The sequence below is a fragment of the Hippocampus bargibanti genome, linkage group LG15 (assembly GCF_051943395.1).
Source record: "Hippocampus bargibanti isolate YZ-2025 linkage group LG15, ASM5194339v1, whole genome shotgun sequence".
Lineage (NCBI taxonomy): Eukaryota > Metazoa > Chordata > Actinopteri > Syngnathiformes > Syngnathidae > Hippocampus > Hippocampus bargibanti.
The window spans coordinates 2,573,646-2,597,307 of record NC_142748.1 but is presented as its reverse complement, the minus strand read 5'-3'; the positions used below and the strand labels follow the sequence as shown (position 1 = coordinate 2,597,307).

The 23,662-nt window shown below is 36.8% G+C and overlaps 2 protein-coding genes and 1 long non-coding RNA gene across 6 annotated transcripts in view; 1 reads left to right on the top strand and 2 right to left on the bottom strand.

Annotated features, from left to right (window-relative positions):
* LOC148887092 (uncharacterized) overlaps window positions 1-1,346 on the bottom strand; it is a 53,544-nt gene extending 52,198 nt beyond the window's left edge. The window contains exon 1 of the long non-coding RNA XR_016117301.1: window positions 158-1,346. This is a non-coding gene — a long non-coding RNA (uncharacterized LOC148887092). The remainder of the gene's footprint in view (window positions 1-157) is intronic.
* gas7b (growth arrest specific 7b) overlaps window positions 1-11,408 on the top strand; it is a 63,785-nt gene extending 52,377 nt beyond the window's left edge. The window contains exons 11-14 of the mRNA XM_089014822.1: window positions 1,358-1,481; window positions 5,863-5,942; window positions 7,562-7,660; window positions 7,737-11,408. Coding sequence (XP_088870948.1) covers window positions 1,358-1,481; window positions 5,863-5,942; window positions 7,562-7,660; window positions 7,737-7,850 — 417 coding nt within the window. The 3' untranslated portion in view covers window positions 7,851-11,408. The remainder of the gene's footprint in view (window positions 1-1,357; window positions 1,482-5,862; window positions 5,943-7,561; window positions 7,661-7,736) is intronic.
* Window positions 11,409-13,310: 1,902 nt separating this feature from the next.
* LOC148887090 (myosin heavy chain, skeletal muscle) overlaps window positions 13,311-23,662 on the bottom strand; it is a 53,513-nt gene continuing 43,161 nt past the window's right edge. For all 4 annotated transcript variants that reach the window (XM_089014815.1, XM_089014816.1, XM_089014817.1 and 1 more), the window contains 9 exons: window positions 22,023-22,159; window positions 21,837-21,940; window positions 21,414-21,606; window positions 21,138-21,341; window positions 18,429-18,554; window positions 18,191-18,361; window positions 17,905-18,105; window positions 16,498-16,644; window positions 13,311-14,322 (listed from right to left, as the gene is read on the bottom strand). In XM_089014815.1, coding sequence (XP_088870941.1) covers window positions 14,170-14,322; window positions 16,498-16,644; window positions 17,905-18,105; window positions 18,191-18,361; window positions 18,429-18,554; window positions 21,138-21,341; window positions 21,414-21,606; window positions 21,837-21,940; window positions 22,023-22,159 — 1,436 coding nt within the window. In that variant the 3' untranslated portion in view covers window positions 13,311-14,169. The remainder of the gene's footprint in view (window positions 14,323-16,497; window positions 16,645-17,904; window positions 18,106-18,190; window positions 18,362-18,428; window positions 18,555-21,137; window positions 21,342-21,413; window positions 21,607-21,836; window positions 21,941-22,022; window positions 22,160-23,662) is intronic.

Genomic DNA, 23,662 nt, shown 5'->3' with positions numbered 1-23,662 from the left:
ACCTTAAAGGATAACCATTTTTTTGTTTCCTAACTGACATCTGAAAAACGTTTTATAGCATCTAAAATACCCAAAACATGCAGGCTGATATTTTTAGTCAAATGCAAAACATCAATAAAAATGAGTTAAAAGTGTCCCAAAACTACTTCAAACTGACCTCGGAGATGTCGAGTTTCAGAAGGTCCCAGCCCCTTGTTCGTGATGTCACGCCAGGACGTCTTGCCTTGCTCTAGAATCAAAACAATGGCTTCAGATTCGGAGAAGATGCTTTCTTGTTACTCATCCACTTATGAATATGATTGAAAAAGTTCTGAAGAGGAAAGCATACATGTTTGCAATCGATTAAAGAAGTCCTAGCGTATCAATTCGAGCCGTCAGGACTCCAATGTAGCATCCCAGAAAATGCACAAGATGGCGCCCGAGCTCCGTTGGAAATGGGCTGATTTGTCTGCTGGGAATTTGTGTCAAATAGTATCAAATAGTAGTCTTGGTGCAACACATAACGATTCACCATCGCGTTATTTATGTTTTCCTTCTAATTTCGCCATCAACACGAAGTTTTCAGAACAAACAAAGTACCCAAAATGCATTGTGTGTCGCTTTCTCAGTCAGGGGCGTTCCAAACGTGACGTCACGTGGGGATAGTCATCAACTCGAAAACAAGACTTCCTGAATATTCAGCACGAGTCTTAAAACGTAAAATATAGCTATATGCCGTGGAATATGTGTAAAATACGCTCAGTAGAAGTCATTTGAAGTGATCCTGTCCGGAGGCGTCGGTTGTCCTTAAGGTTATGGGTTTGTTAATCAAACCCTGAATGTTTTCTCCCTTTTTTCCAGAAGCTAATACTGTGCGATTGAAATATGAAAAAAAAAAAACTTGCCTTGTAAAATTTACTGACTGAATAAAAAACAGTCATTTTTCAGTAAATATTGTTCCAAATTTTGTTCGGGTCAAATTGACTGATTATTTTACTTACATTTTTTACTCCATTTACACTGAGACCAAATATGCAAATATGTAGGTCCAAGTTCAAATATTCACTCAATGTATTGTATATAGGTTTTAAACCAGTGCTTAGCTGTAACCATCTTACGTTGAGATGAGATTTTAACGGCAATTACTGAGAAACTACACCTTCCTACATTATCATGTTGCTGTATTTTTTTGTTTTTTACAGGATCCGTCCCAAAATTAAACAATTGTTTATTTTTTGGTCCGAATTTGACACTAAGTATCCATGCATGTACGTTGTAATTCACTTATTACCCGCATTCATTTGTGCCACATGGAGTAAAGACAGACACCTTTTTCCCCTTGACATATTTGGGTGTCGATAACGTGTGTACCCTATAGGCCCGTAAAGCTTTGGCTGACAGACAGAAAGAATTGGAATTGAAAACTCAACAACTGGAGATCAAACTCAATACCAAGACTGAGGAAGACATCAAGAAAGCCCGCAGGAAATCCACTCAAGCAGGTCAGAATATATTGATTCTATTGTTCACTTGATTGATTAGTTCCATAGCATAGTATGAATGTGCACTTTATCGTAATAAACGTTCGTATCCCGTGACAGTCAGTGTACTCTCGCTAACTATCCGCAGATTTAATTGAGGGTAGGAATGTCGATCAGCCGGTGAATGTAGCGCATTGACTTTCAGAATGATGATAGACTGATACAGATACAATGTTTACCGCCACATGTTTAACCAGGAATGATCAACAACATAATGGAGCTCATAGATTAGCATTCTCATTAAGATAAAAACGATTTTGTACGATTCTAATTACACCAACCGGGAAGTCAATCCAAATATTTCTTTAAAAAAATACAATCTGTGCAACTCCATTTGTTCAAACATGGGATTCTGATCCAGATTGTTTGTGGAGTACGAATTGAGCAGCACAGTCAATCGGTTTTTAGCTAGCTCAGGAGGGTGGCCATTTTGTCACTTGGAATACGATTTAAGCAGCACAGTCAATTGGTTTTTAGCTAGCTCAAGAAAGCGGCCATTTTGTCACTTGGAGTACGAATTAATCAGCACAGTCCATCAGTTTTTAGCTAGCTCAGGAGGGCAGCCATTTTGTCATTTACAGTACAAAATAAGCAGCACAGTCAATCGGTTTTTAAGCTTGCTCAGTAGGGCAGCCATTTTGTCACTTGTGGTCGACTGAAAATGACATCACAGTTGCGAAGAGGCTCAGGTAACAACCAACCGAGGCTCAAATTCAGACAACAGATAAGCTAAAGGATTTTGTAAGATGCTAGTTACACTAAACGGGAAAGTCAACCCATACATTTCATTAAAAAATAGTGTTTGTGGAGTACAAATTCTTATCCTGGGCCTGTAAAGTGTCCTTGAGAGTTTTGAAAGGCCCTTGTAATTACAATTTATTATTATTAAGCAGCACAGTCAATCGGTTTTTAGCTCGCTCAGTAGGGCGGCCATTTTGTCACTTGGAGTACGACTTAAGCAGCACAGTCAATCAGTTTTTAGCTAGCTCAGGAGGGTGGCCATTTTGTCACTTGGTGTACGAATTAAGCAGCACCGTCAATCGGTTTTTAGCTAGCTCAGGAGGGCGGCCATTTTGTCATTTACAGTACAAAATAAGCAGCACAGTCAATCGGTTTTTAAGCTTGCTCAGTAGGGCAGCCATTTTGTCACTTGTGGTCGACTGAAAATGACATCACAGTTGCGAAGAGGCTCAGGTAACAACCAACCGAGGCTCAAATTCAGACAACAGATAAGCTAAAGGATTTTGTAAGATGCTAGTTACACTAAACGGGAAAGTCAACCCATACATTTCATTAAAAAATAGTGTTTGTGGAGTACAAATTCTTATCCTGGGCCTGTAAAGTGTCCTTGAGAGTTTTGAAAGGCCCTTGTAATTACAATTTATTATTATTAAGCAGCACAGTCAATCGGTTTTTAGCTCGCTCAGTAGGGCGGCCATTTTGTCACTTGGAGTACGACTTAAGCAGCACAGTCAATCAGTTTTTAGCTAGCTCAGGAGGGTGGCCATTTTGTCACTTGGTGTACGAATTAAGCAGCACCGTCAATCGGTTTTTAGCTAGCTCAGGAGGGCGGCCATTTTGTCATTTACAGTACAAAATAAGCAGCACAGTCAATCGGTTTTTAAGCTTGCTCAGTAGGGCAGCCATTTTGTCACTTGTGGTCGACTGAAAATGACATCACAGTTGCGAAGAGGCTCAGGTAACAACCAACCGAGGCTCAAATTCAGACAACAGATAAGCTAAAGGATTTTGTAAGATGCTAGTTACACTAAACGCGGAAGTCAACCCATACATTTCATGAAAAAATAGTGTTTGTGGAGTACAAATTCTTATCTGTGGCCTTTAAAGTGTCCTTGAGAGTTTTGAAAGGCCCTTGTAAATACAATGTATTATTAAGCAGCACAGTCAATCGGTTTTTAGCTCGCTCAGTAGGGCGGCCATTTTGTCACTTGGTGTACGAATTAAGCAGCACTGTCAATCGGTTTTTAGCTAGCTCAGGAGGGCTGCCATTTTGTCATTTACAGTACAAAATAAGCAGCACAGTCAATCGGTTTTTAAGCTTGCTCAGTAGGGCAGCCATTTTGTCATTGGTTTTTAGCTCGCTCAGTAGGGCGGCCATTTTGTCACTTGGAGTACGACTTAAGCAGCACAGTCAATCGGTGTTTAGCTAGCTCAGGACGGCGGCAATATTGTCACTTGCGGTGTACTGAAAATGACATTACCGTGGCTCAGATTGAGACAGCGGATGAGCCGAAATTGGTCACCGTGTGCAAAATTTGACCACGCCTATCACTAGGCTTGCGCTGGACATGAAAAGGGAGTCCTAAGTGTCAAGAGTACAAAACTGAATGTCCATCCAGTCGCTTCAACATGCTGCTTGTACTAGGCTGGATTTATAAGGTGTATTTTCAATTGCAACAAATTTCAGAGAAATGCGTCTCTCAGATGAAAAAAAAAAAGCAGATGTCCACTTTCTCTGCCATGTGATGTCATGACTCAGCCAGGCACCGACCACATGCTGTCACAAACAAATGTGAATAGCCTCCATCCAAAGAGTCCCTCTGTATGCGCACACAGAGCGCAGTCTTCCCTCCTCTGTGGCGCTTATGCAACGAAGGAGAAAAACAGCAACGCTTGTTGATGCCGTTCGTTCGGTCTACTTTCCCGCAATCACTTGAGTGTGAGGGAAAGAGGTGCAAGGGATGATACCATAACAAAAGTAGCTCCCATAACAAAGACTCATTTCTCATAACATGCTTTCATTATATGTCATGTAATTGTACTCGGGTTTTCCCAACATTGTGTTTTTGTTTCTTTATGAGCAAGTTTGACTGTACTTCCTGTTCTAATAAGTGGTTTCTGTATTCGGTCATTTAGTTTTTTTTTTGTTTAATGTAGTTAACTCATCTTAGACTTCTTAACGAAAATCAAAAGTGCACAGTTTTATATTCTTTAGGTAGGAATTGAAGTACAAAACATTTTATCTGGCTCAGATAGTAACTCAGTAACTGCGAGGCCATGTGTAAAAATGTGCCCACGCCAGTGCCAGGGTTTTTGTCATTTTCACTCAAATTCCAGGACCCACAGTATATTGACTTTTGGGACTACATAAACATTGCATGAAGCGTAAGAAATCATAGACTCTCTTCTTTCATCAGAAAAAAGTTAATTCCTAAATTATGTGGGTCTGACGTTATATGAGTTTGAAATGGGGGTGGCTGTCCAAAATACAATGCAATACATACATATTGGTTTATATAATAATAATAATAATAATAATACGTCTGTGTAAGCTCTCAGTCGTACAGGAGTGGTCCATCGATGAGAAGGTTTCTTCAGCCGTCATCTGTACAAAAGTTCACTTTTGTACAGATGACGGCTGAAGAAACCTTCTCATCAATAATAATAATAATAATAATAATAATAATAATAATAGATTTCATTTATAAGCGCCTTTCAAAACTCAAGGTCACTTTACAGTCACAGGATATGTTTTTCTGTGGCTGAACAGCGGCAGCCACACGCTCCAACGTTCACTTAACCCGGAAGTAAATAGAAAGCTAGCTAGCTAGCTAGTACATTGCTAATAGATAGCCAACAGATAGCTAGCTAAATAGCTAGCCACCTAGATAGCTATATAGCTAATAGCAAGCTAGATAGTTAGTTAAGATTGTGTTACAAAATAATTCTGCATGCTATGTAGATAGCTAGCAAGCTAGGTATATATCTAGGTAGATCGCCAGGTAGCTATTTAGCCAGGTAAATAGCTAGCTATTTCAGATCGATGGATGGATACATCGGTAGATAGGTAGGTAGTAAGCTAGCTATATAGTGAGGTCGATAGTTAGTTAGGTAGATAGCGAGATAGATAGATAGCTAGTTAGGTAGATAGCTAGTTAGGTAGAAAGCTAGCTAGGTAGATAGATAGCTTGATAGCTAGGTAGATAGTTATATAGCCCTTTAACAACAGCTGAAGCTGGAACAACGATTACGTGACTGTAAAGTGACCTTGAGATTTTGAAAGGCGCTTAGAAATGCAATTATTATTATTATTATTATTATTATTATTATTATTATTATTATTATTATTATAAAGCGCAAACATGGAAAAGGGGGAAATTATGCCCCCTTGTGAAGGAGAAAAAAAACATTACCAGAGGTCTGTCCAGCACTTTATTGGTACCCAAGCAAGAAAAAACAAATCCCGAACAAATTTGGGAATGGCGCTCCGCGTCATATTTTCAATTCCAGAATACATTTGTGAATGGCAGTGAATGAGTTAACGTTCAGGCACTTGGCGATAACTCGCATTTAAACACATCGATTTTGTTCACGTTCATAGGAGATGACCTCATGCGCTGTGTGGACCTATACAACCAATCGCAGTCTAAATGGTTCGAGGAGATGGTCACTTCCAGTCTGGTGAGTTTATGTTTGGACCTCACGATTCGGGAATGTAAATAACGACGGTAGGAATCTAACCGAGTATAACAGTGGCTAAACATTGACGTCAATAACAGTGTGAGAAGCCTTTTAGGGACAGCAGTTGCTACAGTGGAGAGCTTATCACGTTATTAGGTTATCATTTTTAACGCATGATAAATTGATAGTTCTCTCTTAGGGCAAACAGCATATATCAGCAGTGTTTGAAATAACGTCTGCCCTGAGGCCCGTGGCGTCCAACTTTTACGTCGGGCGTACAACTTTCAAAACGTCTCGGCCCGAGTGGCCAACAACTTCTTCAAAAAAAAAAAACAAATCAAACAAATCAAACTTTTGTTTTAGTCAATAAAGCAAAAGCTACAAGCAAATTGCTACGAGCCACGTGTATTCCTCTTTCTAAGCGCCTTTCAAAAGTCTCAAGTGCACTTTACAGTCACGGTATGGTCCGAAGCACAAAACAGGTTTCCGATTGGCTGCCGTGCTGAGTATACAAATTGCCAAATGAACGTTCGTTTGGCAATATGCATCTAGTTGCATACAATTTGCATACTCGGCATGGCAGCCAATCAGAAGCCTGTTTCGTGCTTCGGACAATACCGTGACTGTAAAGTACACTTGAAAGTTTTGAAAGGCACTTAGAAAGAGGAGCCACGTGGCTTTTAGCAGACAACGCAAAGCAATCATTGCATTGTGCACCATGACGACAACTGGAGCAAAATCTTCGCCAAAGGGATTTTTTACCATAAATTAAGCAAGGGAGCATTTGTGGTAGGTACTACCTTCATACAAAAAAAAAACCTTTATACTTCGCAACAATGTTTTTTTTTTTTTGCGATTAGTCGTCTTATTGTGTTTCAAGTTGTGAAAAATGGGGCAGGCAACTTTATGGCCAGGCAGGCAACTTTATGGCCGGGCAGGCAACTTTATGGCCGGGCAAGCAACTTTATGGCCGGGCAGGCAACTTTATGGCCTGGCAGGCAACTTTATGGCCGGGCAGGTAACTTTAAGGCCAGTCAGGCAACTTTATGGCCGGGCAGGCAACTTTGTGGCCGGGCAGGCAACTTTGTAGCCGGGCAGGCAACTTTGTAGCCGGGCAGGCAACTTTATGGCCGGGCAGGCAACTTTATGGCCGGGCAGGCAACTTTATGGCCGGGCAGGCAACTTTATGGCCTGGCAGGCAACTTTATGGCCGGGCAGGTAACTTTAAGGCCGGTCAGGCAACTTTATGGCCGGGCAGGCAACTTTGTAGCCAGGCAGGCAACTTTGTAGCCAGGCAGGCAACTTTATGGCCGGGCAGGCAACTTTATGGCCGGGCAGGCAACTTTATGGCCGGGAAGGCAACTTTATGGCCGGGCAGGCAACTTTATGGCCGGGCAGGCAACTTTATGGCCGGGCAGGCAACTTTATATCCGGACAGGCAACTTTATAGCCGGGCAGGCAACTTTATATCCGGACAGGCAACTTTATGGCCGGGCAGGCAACTTTTCAGACTTGTCTGCTCATGTGTCCGCTAACTTTTTGTCATAAATTTCAGACACTGATATCACTCATCCATCATTTTTCCATGACCCAAATCTTACCTGTTGTATTTTCCGCAGGAGTTGGAACGCTTGGAATTGGAGCGAGTGGAGATGATCCGGCAGCACTTGTGTCAGTACACCACGCTACGACACGAGACGGACATGTTCAATCAAAGCGTATGTAACTACAGAGTAGATTGTATGCGGTCAACTGGTTTACTTACAGTAGATTGCTCTTTCTGTTGTTGTCCAGACGATGGAGCCGGTGGACCAGCTTTTACAGTGTGTGGATGCCGCCAAAGACAGGGAGGTCTGGGTGAAAGAGCATAAGACAGGAGACATTAGGCCTGTGGACTTAGAGATATAAACTGGAGATGAAACAGGACTGCTCACCTCGGGGGCTTCGGAACATGTCTGCCGAACCTTGTGGGGAGTTACGTGTTGGATCATTATGACTTTACACACAAAAAGTGGTGATTATCACTTTCCATCAAGAACCTGCTGAAGATGATATCAAATTCATGGTTAGACCAAGCCAACTTTTTGTTTCAGTCTTTCGTTATGCAAGCAAATGGACACTGAAGTGATGCGAAAGACTTTCAAGGATGAAGTAACAGCGGACAGTGTTAAATTGCCCCTTTGCCATGTTGCCTTGGATGTAAAGTTGCTGTTTTTAAATGTATTTTTTTTTTTTTTTGCTCCGCGTGATCATTCTTACCCCTGCGACGTTGGGATTTATTGGCGAAAATAATTTAACAGATACCGCCAAGCAAATTGCATACTAAGCGATGGCTGTTGTAGCACACAGTTACTGACCCTGTCTCCCCACACTATCGCTAAACATGAAAGTATTCCATGTAGGTGTGCATTAGTGGATGCAGCCATTAACCATACACATTCGCAATACCTTTTAACTCGTGTTTTTAGATAATTGATTTTGAATACCACTACATGTCAGTTAATTTAAAAAAAACTACATATACTTCCATGATCATATAACTGATCAAAAATCAAACCACAAAATAAATGAGTTATTAAAATGGAATTACAGTATATGTATATGTATGAGTCATATCTATTTGTTTGCTTTCATAAATGTATTCATGTTCATTTCAGGTGAACGTACAGTAATTTTACAGTATACGGATGAGTCTGAATGTTTCAAACATCATTCCCACACCTAAATCCTCCATGACATTCCATATATTTGTTGTATTGTTCTGTAATTTCTGACATTGGAAAAAAAACAAATGAAACAAGTGACATTTTTTTTTGTCAGACTGATGTGATCATTTGTTGAAGTAGACACCCCCGCTTGCTAATAATTGCCGCTAATTGATATATTTTTTGCAATTCTTATCAATTGTAAGTTATTGGGCAATCAATCAAGCATTGACAATACTAAAAATGATTAGAAAAATCTACAAATTGCAAATTTAGAGCAAAGAATGTGTCAACATTATGGAGAAATGTATTTCCAAGACAGGTTTATGATTATTGGGTACCATAATGTAAAGCAGAAAGGTGAAATTGAAGCTTCGTGAAGTGTTTCTGGTATTTTTTTACTGCTCAAATAAGGCTCAATTTAAATATAAAGGGCAATACGGTAGAAATGTATTACATTTCCGCTCCATTTTTAACGCAATACCGCCATCTAGAGGATACGCAAATTATCACAAGTGCTTCATAAAGTTTGATTTGTTTATCAGTTGTGTAGATACACTACGTGTGTGCGATGCAATACTAAAGCAGCTTAAGGAGGTAAAACGAAAAAAAATGAATAAAAGAAAAACTACATTTGTTTGGCAATTAATATCAGGTACAGATACACAAATAATGTCATATATAAAGATAAGATGACTAAATAATAAAATATTTATTATTAAAGAAAATTGCACTTACTTTGAAATCGCTGTTCACAAGGAGGCAGGAAACAACAAGGCATAAAATAAATTTTGCCTGCTAAGGCAAGGCTCAATGAATACATACACTAAGTATCAAATGTCCAATCACACAAAAACAAACAACAGGGGCAATAATTAAAAAACGAAATTATTTCAAAAGACGGACGGATGAACAAAAATCTGAATAAGCATCAATATGGCTAGAAAAATCACACATTCAGCATAATAGCAAACACGTGTAAAGGAGTTGTGCACAAGATTATTAAATTATGAAAGAAGTGACGCAACGACGCACAGTGTGGTACCAGGCCCCGCCCATAGTTTCCAGAACAATCTGGACGAGAGTCGCATTTCTCTGATGGTCTGGATTAATAATAATAATAATAATACAGATTAACGCACATATTCATGACAATATCTTATTTTATTTCCCCTTTTATGCTGTCTAGTGTTATCTAATTAGTTCCCTTATTCATTTTGAGTCCAGATTACTTTTTGTGTCATTATTTAATTCACGTTTTGTCGAGTGGAACTTTGAAGCACATTGGCTTCAAAGTGCTTTAGTGTTGCGCAGTTAATCACCAGACGAAACCCATGCGACTTCACCCATCCCTTCTGCCATACTGTGTTGCAGGTAATTGCTTCATTTCGTTTTTATTGTACAATATTTCGGTTTTTTGTGTCGTGTTTCATTTGGACGTGAGTGTTCATGGCGTATTGAACTGTGCGCCATTACAAGCTCACCGCGTGTTCTGCCGACGTCTCAGCATATGATGCGTTCAGGGACATCGTGTAAATAACAGCGAACTTGTGTTGTATTCTCTTTTTCTGTAAATAACCACTATACGATCACACGTTGTTCGTTCTGTTTTGTTATTTACAATGTTTCGCGTATTGAGAACAATCTGGACGAGATTTAGGTTAATCACCAGACGAAACCTATGCGACTTCACCCATCCCTTCTGCCATACTGTGTTGCAGAAATAAAAGAAAAAAGACACATCCACACGTCTGGTCTTATTAAGACGGCAGCATCGTGGAGATGAAGACAGTCACTGTTGTGACACCCGTCACACATGAGCAAAAAACGCAAAAGGGGACCAAGCACTTTTTCAGTCCTTAAATACACGACAAGGCTTGATTGGAAATGCGGCACAGATGTTGCTGCAGGTGGGAAACGCCATTCAGCTGAATCGGAAACACAATCAAGACATTTCATGGCAATTAATCCTTTTACAACAGGAATTAATAAGGTGAAGGTCCGGACAATTAATCAATATTTAACCCATAATGTTGCTTATTTTTATCTTTAAACCATTATAATCAGAGAAAAACGACAACGCTTGGTATTTACAGTTGCCCTTTTGAAAACTTCTCCGTGACTGTCACCACGACCTCACGTCGATCATTAGGTATTTTGTAGGAACAAGATAGTCAGTTTCGTGTTGCCACACGAACGAATATTAAATTACACTCTCAGTCTTTCCTGCACGGACACGAAACAATGCCATATAATTTGCTGAAACTCATTCAGAAATGCTTTGTAAAATGTATTTTTTTTTAAATTGACATTGGATAATGTATAAGCTTACGATCTCTCACAGTGGTTGAAAATCAATGCTGAAACGGTTCTTTGACACCCTAGTTGGAATTTACAGTACACACAATAAAAATACTTTTGCACACTGTATACAGTATTTAGATACAAGGCATGATCACTAATTTATTAATGTGGTAATTTATTCATGTATTTTTTATTTATTTGAGAATTTATTCATGTATAAAGTTATTACTTTATTAATTTATCAATGTATTAATTTATTGTGTTAAAGTATTGATTTCTTAATTTATCCGCTAGCGCGAATGCTAAAATGAATGGAAAATCCCAGTGGCATGCTAACAGGAAAAAAAGCATCAACTTTCATATTGATATTTGTTAAAATTCACAAGTATTCACACACAAGTGCCAGAGAAATTGCTCCATGCAGGTAAAAAGTATTTCAAGATACACAATCTTGTTGGCCAGCGCTTTTGCTATCTATTAGCTGTCTAAGTAGCTAGCTAGCTACCTATTGGTTTTCTATTAAATCGCTAGCTAACTTGATCTATTTGAGTTATTCCCGGTTGAACGGGGTCACAGTTGCTGGCTACCTAGCTAGCCATCTATTTGCTATCGATTAGCTGTCTAACTAGCTAGCTACCTATTAGTTTTCTATTAACTAGCTAGCTAACTTGATTATTATTATTCCCGGTTGAACGGGGTCACCGTTGCTGGCTACCTCACTAGCTATCTATTTAATATCGATCAGCTGGCTAACTACCAAGCTAGCTATCTATTAGTTATCTATTAGCTAGCTAACTTGATCTATTTGAGTTATTCCTGGTTGAGTGAACGTTGGCGCATGTGGCTGCCGCTGCTCACCCACAGAAAAACTGATCCTGTGACTGTAAAGTGACCTTGAGAGTTTTGAAAGGCGCCTGTAAATGTATTATTGTTATTATTGTTATTATTATTATCATTATTATTCATAATATGTGAAAAACTAAGTTACCTTTGTCGAGTTCAATCTCAATGTTCTTATTCAATCAATGTAGTGTGTACCCCACGCATGCCTGGCACGTTTCCTTTAACAGGCAGATATGTTCTTTATTATTGTTTAATTGTTTTAATATATTATTGTTTTACTTTGTCATTAAAAGTATATTTTTTTAGTTATTTTTTTAACTTGGTTTTCACGGACTATCGCTGTTCAAAATTCACAGATATATTGGATTGGATTGGATTGGATATGCCTTTATTAGTCTCACAGTGGAGAAATTTACATTTCACAGCAGCAAAGTGATGAAAGGAATGAAAGTAGAAAAACGAATATATATATATAATATATATAATATATATTTTTTGTAATAACACAAAATGTCATGATATGGCACAAAATTAATGATTTGAGGTCCAATATCCAATCTGAGGTCTTCTTTTCATAGTCTCAAACAGTAAAGCATAAATGGCACATGAATAGGTGACAAAATGAACAATTCAAACTCTTTTATTTCCAAAAACAATATTTCACATTAAAAAAAATAAACAGTTTGCTTGAGCTTTGTTACAGTCAAGGGCAGTAATATGATGTCCTTGAAAGTAAAAGACAACAATGTTATGCAATATTTTTGGAGAAAATAGACGCCCACATGGGTGGCACCTTTATGTCAAATTTTGCAACAAAACTGGAATGGAAATTCTAATCAGTTAGCGATGAAATAGCACTTTGTTGAGGTGTGCTTAAAAATTATTAGCTGGGTACAGCTAATAATTTTTAAAAGAATAATTGATGAAGCACCTTTCTGATAAATGCAGCTGATGTATAAAGTGCATCTTATTTTTCATTTCTTAATTTTTTTAACCCAAATACAGAGTGTCGGATATTTATAAAATGTCCTTGAGAATTTTGAAAGTGTCCTTGAGAGTTTTGAAAGGCGCTTAGAAATAAAATTTATTATTATTTTGTTGTTGGTAGTAGTGGTATTATTATTATTATTAGTAGTAGTAGTAGTAGTAGTAGTAGTAGTTGTAATTACAGTAAAGTCTCATTATATCGATATTCTCGGGAGTCGGAAAATAATATCGATACAACCGGACTATCGATATATCCGATCCTGCGGGCATGTAATTTTCTCGTTGAGTTCATAGAAATAGTATCGTAATAAGCAGTACTATCGATATAACCGATATCGATATAACGAGACTTTACTGTATTATAATATTGTCATTATTAATATTATTATTACTAATATGATAATAATGATGGTGATGATGATTATATGTATTATTATTATTATTATTATTATTATTATTATTATTATTATTATATTTATTCTTATAATTCTTATATTTATTCTTATATTTATTCTTATAATTATTCTTATAATTATTATTATTATTATTTTTATTATTATTATTATTATTATTATTTGTAGTAGTAAAGGTAGTAGTAGTAGTAGTAAAGGTATCATTGTTTTATCTTTGTATTATTACACATTGTTTTGTTATTCATGAGAAGAGGAAAGGAGCGCAGAGCACCGATGCGTATGTGGAACTGCTGCAGCTTGGAATTGAAGCGCATTTACACGAGACAGGAAATGTGAGACAATCTGTTTTCGTCAATGATGCTTTGTGTTTGCTTGCAAAACTTAGCTCGTAGCATACTTGCACATTTCACCATGACGTCCTTGATCCACTGGTGAAAAGGATGCTTTTATCCTCTGTTCTTTCATTAGAACTGCTTCGTGCAACAAATAGGGTGCAGAAACTGGTAAAGATTGAAGACTATGTTGTGTTACAAGAGCGGCTGTCTTTACAGCAGCTCCTGTATTTTTTTTTTTTTTTTTTTTTTTGCTGCTGTGAAATGTTAAATTCTCCATTGAAAATCAAGGTTCATCTAATCGAAAGAGGACAACACATTGTATTGATCAAAGGCCACATTATAAGGAAATACGGTCAAATATGTCATTTGTTTAAACACACTATTCAATATCATTATGAATATATGCAGGGAGTACAGGCTAAGATGAGGTGTGCTTAAAAAAACTAACTTTTTTAAAAAAAAAATGTATTGTTTATGACAAAATAACAACAGCACAACTAGACGCTGGGATTTTGTTCATAATGTGAAAGTGGAGTTAAAAACACTATTTCAGTCCTACATCAACACTTCAAATTGCTTGATCATAGTTTCTTCAAATGTCAACCAGGATGGCATTTGACTGTATAAAAACAACTATTTTCTAGTCAACCATCAGTTTCTTGAGAGAGTTGAGATACGCCGGAATGAGTGAACTAACAGACTCGCCGTCGTCGTTGAGTATCTTCTCACTTCGACCTTCTGAACCCACGGAGCTGGCCGATCGAACCAGACCGGGATGCGGCGTGCTGTAACCCTGCAGGTGGGCAACAACAAAAAACATGTTGTCATGTTGGACTGGTGAAGTAGTCATTTTTCTTTTTCTACAGTCAAGCCCAAAAGTATTCAAACTGTGGGATTGTGTGTAATTTTTGGCTTAAAGGACAACCGACGCTTCCGGACAAGTTGTGTCCATAATTTGTAAAATCACTTGAAATGACTTTTACTGAGCGTATTTTACAAAGATTCCACGGCATATAGCTATATTTTATGTTTTAAGACTGAATATTAAGGAAGTCTTGTTTTCGAGTTGATGACGATTCCTGACGTGATGTCACATCAGGAACGCCCCCCCGACCGAGAAAGCGACACACAATGCATTTTGGGTACTTTGTTTGGTCTGAAGACTTTGTGTTGATCCGTGGTGATGGCGAAATTAGAAGGTAAACACATAAATAACGTGATGGTGAATTGTTGTGTGTTGCACCAAGACTACTATTTGATATTAGTTGACACAAATTCCCAGCAGATAAATCAGCCCATTTCCAACAGAGCTTGGGCGCCATCTTGTGCATTTTGTAGGACGCTACACTGGGCGCCTCAAAATGATCCAGATGGAAAGAAAATACAGTACTTGTATGTGGCTTAAAGGACAACCGACGCCTGAAGTTGTGTCCATAATTTGTAAAATCACTTCAAATGACTTCTACTGAGCATATTTTACAAAGATTCCATCACATATAGCTATATTTTACTTTTTAAGACTCGCACTGAATATTCATGAAGTCTTGTTTTTGAGTTGGTTACGATTCCTCACGTGACGTCACTTCAGGAACGCCCCTGACTGAGAAAGTGACACACAATGCATTTTGGGTACTTTGTTTGGTCTGAAAACTTCGTGTTGATCCGTGTTGTTGGCAAAATTAGAAGGAAAACACATAACGCGATGGTGTTGCACCAAGACTAGCTTGGGCGCCATCTTGTGCATTTTCTGTTACGCTACATTGGAGTCCAGACGCCTCAAAATGACACGGAAGGACTTCTTTAATCGATTGCAAACATTAATGCTTTCCTCTTCAGAGCTATTTGAATCATATTGATAACTGGATGAGTAACAAGAAAGCATCTTCTCCAAATCTGAAGCCATTGTTATGATTCTAGAGCAAGGCAAGACATCCTGGCGTGACATCACGAACAAGGGGGCGGTACCTTCTGAAACTCGCCATCTTCGAGGTCATTTTGAAGTTGTTTTGGGACACTTTAACTCATTTTTATTGGTGTTTTGCATTTGACTAAAAATATCAGCCTGCGTGTTTTGGGTATTTTAGATGATATAAAACGTTTTTCTGATGTCAGTTAGGAAACAAAAAAAATGGTGTTGGTTGTTCTTTAAGCGATTAAACTTAAAAGGTGAAATGAATATATTATTTAGACTCATTACATGTGTTAATGAAGCAGGAAACAAAAGTAAAAACAAAAAGATTCTTTAATCTTTGGGACGATACAAAATGTGACTTCCCACCCCGAGTCGAAGGCAGAGCAGAAGAGCCAAGAGGGTTTTTATAAAGACGGACAGGATGTGATGTCATGTGAAGGCGGACAGAATGTGACATGTAAAGGCGGACAGAATGACGTGATAACAGGAAGTCCGAGAAAATAAAACGATGTGAAAGGAAATAGAAAAGATGTTTAAAATGTGTTCGTATAGCCAATTGCCTTAATACATATATTATTTCGACTCATAACATGCATTGCAAGATATTTCACACTTTTATTTGTTAGAAATTATAATGTCGCATGAAATAAACAGAAAAAAAATAGTCATGGGGGCCAAAATGACTATAGTTTTCTGATGACTGACATTGCCTTGATTTAAACTAATTTTTCTGTTTATTTCATGAAATCTAAAAGAACAAATTCGATTTTTTTTTTAACGTTTTGCATAAGCCGTAAATAATAATCAAAATTCTAACAAATAAAAGCTTGAAATATCTTGCCATGCATGTAATACGTCTCTATAATATATTCATGTCACCTATTAAGTTGAATTACTTAAATTAATAAACTTTTTCACAATAGTCACATTTTCTGAGTAGTACTTGTATTTGTATTGGACCTGAATACCTGTATTAATAATGTAATACACCTTCCATTATTAACAATATACAAAAATCTAATAAAACATAAATAAATAAAGAACCAAATGACATACAGAGGAGTATCCCTTGCTGAAGCTGCCTCTCTTCTTGGTCCTTATTTTAGTAAGTGCCGATTCGGCGATGTCAGCTCGTTCCTCAGCGTCATCCAATTCATGGACCGTCTTCCTGTACTTGGCCAAGTTCATGTTGGCTTGTTCCTCCTAAGAGCATTTTGGGGAGATGTGGTGTTAAATGAAGCTTTGATAAAGGCACGTTAGAAATTTGAAATGTCTTTTTTTTTTTTTTAATAGGGAATCAATGTGAAAGATGGACTGAATTCATAGAAAGATGTCAAGTACCTCCAATATCTCTTATTTATTCCATGGGAGGATTAAAAATGTTATAATGTAATATGTATTGTATAATGTAATATTTTATGGGACGTCATTTGACTTGCTTTTGCGGCCCGTACAAAATGATGTGGAGGGCCGGATTTGGCCCCCGGACCTTGAGTTTGACACGAGATGTAGCATGATTTTGAAAAATCAAAATGACATTCATTCATTGAGTTATTTATGTATTTATGTATGTATTTATTTATTTTTGAATGTTGCTGTGCCGATGACCATTTTGTGTTTGGGAGCCTTTTACTGAGCGAGTTGCTTGTTCTGTAGCCCCAAAGGGACATAAGTCTTCTTGTGCCGGTCCCAAGCCCGGAAAAATACAGAGGGTTGTGTCAGGAAGGGCATCCGACGTATAAGATTGGCCAAAACAAACATGCAGATCGAACCTCTAAAGATGGAGGACACTGATTTGCTGTGGCGACCCCGTCAAGAGAAAAGCCAAAAGGAAATATATTTATTTATGTATTTATTTATGTATTTATTTATGTATTTATTTATTATTTATTCATATGCTAATTTATGTATTTATTTATGTATGTATGTGTGTTTTTATTTATTTTGGTTAGATATTTATTTATTTACGTATTTTTATGTATTTATTTATACAGTTATTGAGTTATGTTTTTGTTTATTTATGTATTTATGTGTTTGTTTCTTTGATTATTGATTTTTATATATTTATTTATATAATTATTTATTTATTACTGAGTTTAAGAGTGGTTTCAATTGGTTGAGAAATAATAATAATAATAATAATAATAACATTATTACAATTAATAACAATAACACCAATAATAATAATAATACTACAACTAACAATAATAATCACAACAATAATAATAATAATAACAATGATACCTTTATTACGACAACAACTACTACTACTACTATTACTACTGATAATAATAATAATACCACTACTACTACTACAACTAACAATATTAATAACATTGGTTGCGTTGGAAGCACAAATATGCATTGAAACAATCAGCAGAAAAGAAAAACCGAAAATATTAATATTAATAATAGTAATAATAATATAGAAAATGGGAAGACAAATATGGAAAGCACACATACAGCCTCTTCCACTTGTCTCTTGTAGGCCCTCATTTTGTTCTGCAGCCTCTCCACCAGCTCCTGCATTCTCTGCTGGTTCTTTTGATCCTCCTCAGATTGGAAAACAAGTTCCTTGAGCCGACGCTCATTCTTCCGTAGTGTCTTCACCGTCTCGCCGTGTCGCTTCTGCTCTGACTCCAGTTCCAGCTCCAACTCTTTCACCTGCATCGAAATGAAGTTTGACTACATTTTGGAGATTTTTGGGCTGAGATAAGTCAAATCATGACATGGCAGATGAACCGTTTACCTTTCCTTCCAACTTCTGGATGATCTTCTTGCCACCTTTTAGTGCCATTTGCTCCGCCTCCTCCAATTTCGCACTCATATCTTTCACCTGAGCTTCAAGACCTTTCTTCACCTTCTCCAAATGGACCGTGTGTTCTTGCTCCAGTCGAAACTCCTCTCCAACTCTGGCCAACTATTGACAATCAGCAATTTATTGATCGCAAGTTCCTCTGGTGTGTGTATTTTTTTTTTTTTTTTACCTCGCAGTTGGCCTTCTTGGATTTTTCTACCGATCCCCTCAGCTCTCCTTGGAGCTCATCGTGCTCGTGCTGCAGAGCTTGGATATCCACTTCGAGCTTCCTTCTCCCATTCAGAACTGACTGGAACTAAAAAAAAAAAAAAAAAAAAAAATAATAATAATAATAATAATAATAATAATTATAATAATAATAATACCCCACCCACCCCAACTCCATCCCTTTTCAATTGCTGCTGTGGACTGCAAATTTCCCAATTGTGGGACGAATAAAGGTATTCTGATTCTGATTAATAATAATAATAATAATAATAATAATAATAATAATAATAATAATAGGGTTACAACAATGATACCTTTATTACTACTACAACAACAACTACTACTACTAATAAAAGTAATACCACTACTACTCAGTGGTGGGACGTCAGGGCCAGCAAGGCCTTCTCTGCTGGCCTAACATAATCAGACATCATTATCATAATCATAATAAAAGTCAATTTCATTAAAAAAGTATTTTTTCTAAATATAAAATATATATATATATAATTATTCTACATACTGTTTTCTTGATGTTATATTATATCCATTTGGTTATGCTCCTTTCAGTGTTGTAGTTTTAGGTCAGAGTTTTTAATCCAATCAGAATTCAGCTAGTTTGTGTCGCCAGGCTATATGAAATCTGACCGACCCCTTCAGAATCAAAAGTGAGGGCGTCTGTGCGCTGTACAGAACGGGCACGTGTAGTTGATATACAGTTGCGATAGCCAATCAGATCACGAGTTGGCACAGTAAGACCAGCTAGAGGGCCTCGCGTTGAACAATGACGTACGCGTCCTGTGATTGGATACACACTTTACCTCGACCCGGAAACCCGGAAACTTTAGCAGAAAAACCAAGTATATCTACTCGGTTTTTTTTAACCTACAATGGCTGAAGGAGAGGACAGTTCGCTGTCGCATGTAGGTAAGCCTATTCTCAAGAACAAATGAAAAAGATTTGTTTACTTTTATTTTCAACAAATAGTTCTTTTTATGAACGTCTTGTCGTTTTTCTTATATTAAACTGACATTTTGTAATTTAGCGTAAAATCTTGTTAAAGATTGCATATTCTTGATGGACTTCATAAAACTTTGTGGACAAATGATTTTAAATTTCCTTTTATTTTTAAGTGTTTGCAGTATCACGTGTAGTGACAAGTTCTAATTGCTGATGCAGATTTATTGATGTGTAATTGCTCCGGAAAATAGCTTGTGTTGTAGACGATTAAGGTGATGCCACGCCCAGTATTGCGTGCGTGTGCTTTTGTAAATGATGTCTCCAGTCGTTGTGTCATAAATTATGGTATTAAGAGGGATATTTCTTCAAGTCGGACTAAGCCGGACTCCACTGAAGGCCTAGGTGTGAAATGCACGCACCGCCACTGCTGCTACTACTACAACTAACAATAATAATAATAATAATAATAATAATAATAATAATAATACATTTAATTTATAAGCGCCTTTCAAAACTCTCAAGGTCACTTTACAGTCACTGCATATTTTTTTCTGTGGGTGAGCAGCGGCTCTAAAGATGGAGGACACTGATTTGCTGTGGCGACCCCTTGAAGGGAAAAGTCGAAAAGGAAAAGAAGAACGTGAGCAGCGGCAGCCACACGCGCCAGCGTTTACTCAACCCGGAAGTAACTCAAATAGATAGAAATCTAGCTAATATATAGGTAACAGCTAGCCAGCCTGATAGCTTGCCAGATAGATATCTAATAAATACATTATTATTATTATTATGATGATGATTATGATGATGATGATTATTATTATTATTATTATTATTATTATTATTATTATTATAGCTAGCTATAACCGGATAAATACAGAGGGTTGTGTCAGGAAGGGCATCCGACGTAAAAGCTTGGCCAAAACAAACATGCGGATCAAACCTCTAAAGATGGAGGACACTGATTTGCTGTGGCGACCCCGTCAAGGGAAAAGTCGAAAGGAAAAGAAGATTATTATAGCTAGCTAGCTAGATAGCTAATATATAGCCAGCGAGATAGCCAGTTAGCTAGCCATTAGCCAGCCAGATAGCTCATATATAGCCAGCGAGATTTACAATGCATTTTCCCCAAAACGCACATTAATAATCAAAGCAAATACTATACACTAAAAGTCATCGACACAACAAAGTCTTGTCTCACTTATATAACAGCTTAAACTGTAAATCTACTTAAATCTTATTTCATGAATGCAATATTTATCAAAATACCACAATTATATACACATAGGTTATAGATATATATATATATATATATATATATATATATATATACAGTAAAGTCTCGTTATATCGATATTCAAGGGAGTCCGAAAAAATATCACGGGACTATCGATATATCCGACCCTGTTTGCATGTAATTTTCTCCGTGCGTGCATAGAAATAGTATTGATATAACCGGGACTATCGATATATCCGATATCGATATAACGAGACTTTACTGTATTTTCATATGAAAAATCATGGGTCTGGTCACATTGATTTGCAATGAGTGCCCACGCCCACAATTGCGCACCCCTCCTTTACTCAAATCTGTCTCCTCCATATAATTCCATTTAAACCACCAATATAAGATCTAATCTCAAATACTTTATCCCCACTTGTTTTTTTTTTCTCCATCACATTCCATTTTATTCCAAACGGTGAATTTAATACTTACCTGGTTATTCAGATCACTGTATTTTTCATTAGCGTCCTGCAACTCCACCTCCAAGGCTTTTCGAACCCTCTCTGTACTCTCCAGAGCGGTGCGAGTTTCTTCACCAGCACTGAGCAGCAGTGCGCAACGTCTCTCCAAAGTCCCCATTTCGTCCTTATGCTCCTCGCGGGCCTTCACCTCCTCCTCAAGCTGACCTTGGAGCTCCTAGAGAAGACACAAGTCACCAAAGTTCTCACAACACAGCAATGGATGGGAATGAGCACTTTGTCAGCCAACCTTGATCTGCTGTTGTGTCTTTTTACTGCTTTTGGTGAACTCTGCGTTGCTCTTGGTGAGGAGATCAACTTGTAGCTCCATTTCAGCCACATCGCCCTCGAGTTTCTTTTTCACTTTTGCTCCCTCCATGCGACCTTTAATCTCCACATCCAAAGTAGCCTGCAGTGATTCCAACGCCCTCTGGTGGCTTTTTCTGACAAACAAATCAAGAGGGAGGATCAAGCTTGGATTCAATGTTCAGTTTTATCACACCCAAGCCGTTTTGAAAGGAACAGAAAGCGGAATAAGACAGGACTTACCTCTGGAGTACATTGAAGGATTTAAAAGGAAATAGAAGACATTGTTACAAGCAGAAAGAATCAAAGTGTGTGAAGCATTAAAAAAAAAAAAAGGAGAGAAGAAAGTCTCCGGGAGATGAGGTACCGAGCAGCATCAATCTCTTCCTCCTTCTCTTGAAGGCGACGCTCCAGGTCTGATTTGGCCTGTGATAACTCCAGCTGCATCCTCAGTAATTTGGTTTCCTCTGCCTTTAAAAGGAATAAATCTGATAAGAATTGAAACGAGGAGCATTTTCATCCGGTAAAAAGGGGAAATGAAATAGCTTTGTACCTCTAAAGCTGCCTCTGACTCTTCTAGTGAAGCCTGTAATTCTTCTTTTTCCATCTCAATCTTTTTCTTTGCCTTTTGGAGCTCATGGACACTTTTGCCTCCATCTGAGAGCTGGTCCATGAGATCAGCAATCTCCTCTGCAAATAAGGATAGTTTAACAAAGACATTCCCAACAACACTTACATATACAGCGAAAACAAAAATTAAAAAATCAATTTCAACATGTAATGCTACATTGTTCTGAGCTTCTTTGAACACATCATAAACATGCACTTTGATCAATCACACATGCAACACGAATGCTGAAAAATGGTCAAGTCATCAAACAAAATACGTACAATAAAATAACATATTGCAATATATATAATGTATGTATATTGTATATATATAATAAAGTATCGATACAATTACAGTATATACAGTAAAGTCTCGTTATGTCGATATCGGTTATATCGATAGTACTGCTTATTACGATACTATTTCTATGAACGCAAGGAGAAAATTACATGCCCGCAGGGTCGGATATATCGATAGTCCCGGTTATATCGATATTTTTTCGGACTCCCGAGAATATCGATATAACGAGACCTTACTGTATATTATATATTATACATAGATAATTATTACATTGTCATACAAACAAATATATAAATATATACAATTATCTAATTCTATATATTTATTATATATACACTTTTATTTATTATGTATATTATCATATATTATATAATTATTTATTATATCATAATATATAATATATTACAGTAAAGTCTCGTTATATCGATATCCGTTATATCGATAGTACTGCTTATTACGATACTATTTCTATGAACGCAAGGAATTTTTTACATGCGTGATCGGATAGATCGATATAGTTATATCGATATTTTTTCCAACCGGGAATATCGATATAACGAGACTGTATGATATAATAATATGATAAAAGTACTCTTAAATTATGTATATTATATTATATATAATTATTCATTATATAATATATAAAATATATAAAATTATCTATTTTTAGATATAATTTTAAATATACTTTTATTTATTACATATATTATCATATATATTCAATAATTATTTGTTGATTTTATATATATATATTGGATTGCATTGGATTTGCCTTTATTAGTCTCACAGTGGAGAAATGTACATACACATACATACACACATATATATATATATATACAGTAAAGTCTCGTTATATCGATATCCGATATATCGATAGTACCGGTTATATACGATACTATTTCTATGCACGCAAGGAGAAAATTACATGCAAACAGGGTCGGATATATCGATAGTCACGGTTATATCGATATTTTTTCCGACTCCCGGGAATATCGATATAACGAGACTGTATGATATAATAATATGATAAAAGTACATATTAAATTATATATATTATATATACTTATATAATTATTCATTATATAATATATAAAATATATAAAATTATCTATTTTTAGATATAATTTTAAATATACTTTTATTTATTACATATATTATCATATATTTTCAATAATTATTTGTTGATTTTATATATATATATTGGATTGCATTGGATTTGCCTTTATTAGTCTCACAGTGGAGAAATGTACATACACATACATACACACATATATATATATATA